This window comes from Montipora foliosa, chromosome 7, assembly GCF_036669935.1.
Source record: "Montipora foliosa isolate CH-2021 chromosome 7, ASM3666993v2, whole genome shotgun sequence".
NCBI lineage: Eukaryota > Metazoa > Cnidaria > Anthozoa > Scleractinia > Acroporidae > Montipora > Montipora foliosa.
The window spans coordinates 28,902,680-28,907,679 of record NC_090875.1 but is presented as its reverse complement, the minus strand read 5'-3'; the positions used below and the strand labels follow the sequence as shown (position 1 = coordinate 28,907,679).

The window sequence follows — 5,000 nt, the reverse complement described above, 5'->3', positions numbered from 1 at the left end:
GAAAAAACGAGGATCCGTAACTTACAGTACGGACCGAGAAAACTCGGTTAGTAAGATATTTATTATATCTCTGAGGTTAACCGGCGCGCAGGCAAGGAAACTAGTCAAAGTGAAGCGGAAGGTTCAACTGCCACAAAGAATGCCGTGCCAAAATCCCAAAAACTAAATCTTCTTGGCTCTTAAGTTTGAAATAGTTGCTTGCAAGATTCAAACAGTTTTCAGTACAAGTTTATGCAACAGAAATGACATGAAAAACTCGCTAGATGATGTTTTGTCGAAATTTTAAATTTAGCGGGCTGTACAGCGGGCCGTACTGTAGAATACGGCCCGCAAATTTAGCCAATTACAGCGCGCGTACTATCTGAGAGATATAATAAAGTTACCAGCTAGAAGACGAGATTCCTTGAAAAGATAAGTTAATAATGGAAGCCAAAAAACTGGTAGGTAAGTTATTTCTGCGACATTTTAACTTGCTTTGCGATTGTACGAAGCTAGTCAAAGTAATTAAATATTAATTTGATTGTCTGTCAAAAAGGAAACGTGGTCGGCCAACATTAAGCCGCCATTAAGATTGAGGCGTTTTTGATCCAAAAACTGCAATAGTGTAGCAGCTAGTACAATTTAATGCAATCGACGAAAAGCAAAAGAAAACCTTGCTACGTAATCAACGTTAAGCGTTCAACTGGTAACCAGGTAATTATGCGTAGAAGAACGGTTGAGATAAAGGTTTAACTAAGAATTGACTGCGGGGTGATCCTCATTTTGAGGGCGTCAATAAAGACAGTAGTGGGCGGTGCGCTACAATAAGTAGTTCGTATAAGTCTACTAGTCAATGTCAGCCAATCCGGGAAGCAGTTTCAACGGACCAATCCAACTCAAGTAATATTGAATTTCTTCGCGTCGCTCATATCCCACGAGTCCAAACTGAGCTAACGTTGACTCCAAGCAGAACTCTGTCGGTGTTTTCCTTGAAAAATGAAAGTTTCCATAACATTTATAACACTGCTTTCCTTGTTCCATTTTCAATGGCTTAATGCGACATTTCACACAGCGGAGTTTGAATTTCGTGCTTTTCACCATTTGAACGTCACTCGTCCGCTTGTTGACATTTTTGTCGACGGCTATTTGGACTGCAGCTTCGCCTGTCTTCAAAACATGTTATGCATTTCGTTCAACGTGGCTGCCAGTCCTGATGACAAGGGGAAATTTCGTTGCGAACTTCTTCCCTCAACAAGCAGCAACAACCCAGCGAATCTCACCGCTGATCCACACTCCCATCTTTATCAGATAAAGGTAAGCTGCAAACTCTTGGTTTGATATGACCTCCACCTGTAGAAGAGCACCTTCCAAATTTTGTCTCATTTCCAAAACTGGTCTACGGAAATAAACGCTACATTTTTCACCCAAATGGCCGCAGTGGTGTTTTTTTTTTTTGTGAATAAAAAACTTTTAGATAGTAAAAAGCTGGAAAAGATAAGAAAAACAAACGAACGGAGACTTGAATACTCCCTTGGTCTGCAGCTCAGGTTTAGCCAGCAGAGTACTGTATTTATATACTGTTTCTTCACAACGGGAAAAGATTTTGTTTCTGTCGTTTTCGCAGTTTTCGTACTTAGATCTGAGTTTTTGTTGTTGGAGACATACTCTGAAGAAAAATGAATATTTTATGAACTGCGGAGGTAGCTGTTTTCAGTATATCATTTCTGTGAGGTAGTTTTATCTTTCCTGGTTCAGTAAAGGTTAGCCTTTGTTTTTCAAGGTGTTGCTTGATCGTCGGTTTATATTGGAAGGTTGATTTGTTCTATGATTAAACGAAAATTCCATTTCAGCTTTAAACCATAATGTTCGGGTGGCTTTAATTCACCACTTTCACATCTTCCATAATACACTCTAGATCTGTTTGCCCTCCAAATTTTTGCATAAACATTGTTTTCAATTTCTCTTGGGACTTGCAATCATCCCAAGAGAAACTGAAAACAATGCTTATGCAAAATTTCTGGGGACAAACAAAGTGTATTATGGGAGATGTGGTAGTTTTATACCTGACAAGGTTTTTTTTTTCCATCAGATCGCATATGATTCACGATAAGTAGTAAAGATTCTAGGGCGGGATAAGAAACTACGCATGACCCAGGAGCAAAACAAGGTCAAACAATGCCTAGGCCAAATAGGATTACAGGTCGAAGACTGTTTTATCAAACTGATGAACTCTGCCTCATATTGTTTGAAAGTACTCGACAACGATGTGGAGACCCAGACTGGACCAATATTCATCGCGCACCTGCGGAGGTGCGGGAAAAATCTGAAGGCCACGATATTTTGCATAGACAATTTAATTTTAGTTTGTTTTTGGACGACTCATTTAATCGGGCAACTAAGCTTAGAAATAAAGTTGGCGCAGAAATTTTCACTTCCCGTGGTACGCATGGCTAAACACAATGTGTCCCAGTTTCCCTGATCTGATGAATACAAGCGAACTGTAAGCGAAGGGTCACTTGCTGTACCGAGGTTTCTCTTAGGAACAAATTGAGTATTTCTTACGGTCTTAGTTCAAATAAATGAGGCTGAATTGAACTTTTTGCATCTGTTTCCTTCCAATTATAAATCCGCCGTCAAAATAACAACACAACGCCTTCCTTATATCTATTGAAATTTCACGCATTTTGCCGGAGGTATAAATCACTTTGGCTCTTGCTTACTTATATAGAGAAAAAATTCCCTTAGTTTGTCAGACAACACATTCTTGTTAATTTTGAAACACCGAAGCCGAGCGTTTTCGATTTGATGCAAAACAAAATGTTAACTTCTTTTAAGGTTTCCACTTTATGGAGACTGAAGAACTTGGGAGAGACCGTACGCGTTAGCCTGGTTGCCCCATAATGGCAAAGACTTCCAGATGACAGCGGTTCTATTATATCTCTTGTACTTGTCGACTTTTGTGTACACTGTTGTGTACACATATAAGACAGTTAGTCTTCCCATCTGCCGTACGAATCAAGTCTTTCTCCCCATATTTTGACCTACTGTCTCCAAATTCAAATTTATCATTTGAATTCGTCACCGTTTTGTTTTAAAACCACTCGCACAGCGCAACTGCTTCTATGAATTTCTTGTTACTAACGATGCCGTGTAACGGCCGTGTCTGCCGTGTGCGCGAGTCTGCCGCATATCATGGGATACGATCCATCGCAAATCGCGGAACTTTGCTTTGTATACACATGTATGATCGCATGATCGTGCGATCGCTATTAATCGCGGCTCATTCCAGTTTTAGTATGAATATGACCAGCCACTTGGAAGAAGGTAAAATTATTATTCTTCCCGATAGGCCCGTGCAAAACCCCGGATTCTTGAAAGCCTCGCTGTCATGTCAGAGGCGCGCAAGACATGATGGTCTGATATTAGTTTTTAAAAAAAATTAAAATAAAGAAGTCTTCTGCTTCCACTTCTAGAGCCCATGTGTCAAGGAGCCTTGTTACAACAAAGGAACTTGCTCCCCGATTTCATACAGGGATGGAACATACAGGTGCACCTGTCATCCGGGATATCTTGGCCGCTTCTGTGAAACCGGTACATTGAAATGCATTATTGAATTACATTACCGATGGACTTGGATTTCTAGTCAATTTCAAATTCCCCTGCAGTTTAGCAGTGTTAGCGAAAAGAGATTCAACTAACAGGGAAGCTAGGGATCCACTGAAACTGTAGATAGGGATGACATCATAGATTAAATTTAGCTAGGGGAGATAGCGTGGACATCATGGATTTAAACAAGATGAGGAGGCAGTAACATTTGCCGTATTTATACTAGAGGACGTCTAAGACGTCTTAGACGACTAGTATAATTACGGGAAATATGGTGGACGAATTAAACGTCAGACGAATTAAACGACGCACTTAACAGACGTCTAAGCCGACTAGTATAAAGACGAGACGCACTAAACTGGGACGCACTTATCAATGAAGTGCACACAGTCTCTTTGGTGATTAAATCCCAATATCTTTTGAAGAAAAAATATGAATTTGATTTCTAGCCATCGAACTTAAGTTCGTCCCGTATTTATATTAGTCGCACTTACGGCCAGACGTTTAATGCGTCTGGACGTGTTAGACGTCCTCTAGTATGAATAAGGCCATTGACATCTACAGGGAACTAAATTCAGTAGTAACATGAGATCATAACCTCACTCTAAAGAGACCAGCGCTTGAACAGTAGGCAGCAATATCATGAGCTAACCAAATACCCGTCAGACATAAGTCATCAACAATTACCACCGTGAGCTTACACCGTTCTGTCCGTTCCAAAAACCGCTTGATTCTTACTTTTTCTCTTCTTGACCACTTTTTCCCGTTTTTTACGTTGCAGCTGCTCCGGAATGCGCCAATTACACCGTTCTGAATGGAACCAAGCGTCACTACATGAATGGCAGAGGGCCCGGTTACTCGGACCATAACCTTACCCAAAGCTGGTACCGTTTCCAGGGCAATGGATACACCAGAATGATTGACAGATGCACTCCGTATTACCGCTGCGGTGGCAGGATCCCTGGTTGGCTGAAAGGTGGTCACCCATCACTTTCAGATGGAATCGTTCAAAGAACTGCCTGCTTCCATAGGTGGAACAATTGCTGCAGCTATCCCCGTGCAATCCGTGTGCGTGATTGTAGCGGTTACTACGTATACGAGCTTAAGGCTACTCATGACCGTCAGTATATATATTGCACGACATCATAGACCGGAAATTTTAGAAATAATCCGGAGTAAGAATGTCTAGAATTAGGTTAGATATTGCAAATTCACACGCACTAGATATGAAATATTAATAGGTGACCTTCAAAACATTTTAATTTTTTTTTTTGGTTGGAAAATTTTCCTTAGAGTAGATTTTGCCGTAAGACCATTCTATCAGTTAAGAGCTTGTGAAAATCTAACATCGATCTGATCTCGGTTGAAATGGTTAAAAGCCAATATAAAAATTAGTTTTTTTAGTCAACACCCTG

At 40.5% G+C, this 5,000-nt stretch overlaps 1 protein-coding gene across 1 annotated transcript in view; it reads left to right on the top strand.

Moving 5' to 3' along the window:
* LOC138010063 (pancreatic secretory granule membrane major glycoprotein GP2-like) overlaps positions 1-4,734 on the top strand; it is an 8,878-nt gene extending 4,144 nt beyond the window's left edge. Inside the window, exons 2-3 of the mRNA XM_068857027.1 lie at positions 3,453-3,570; positions 4,367-4,734. Of these exons, the coding sequence (XP_068713128.1) occupies positions 3,453-3,570; positions 4,367-4,734 (486 nt within the window). The remainder of the gene's footprint in view (positions 1-3,452; positions 3,571-4,366) is intronic.
* The last annotated feature ends 266 nt before the right edge of the window (positions 4,735-5,000 follow it).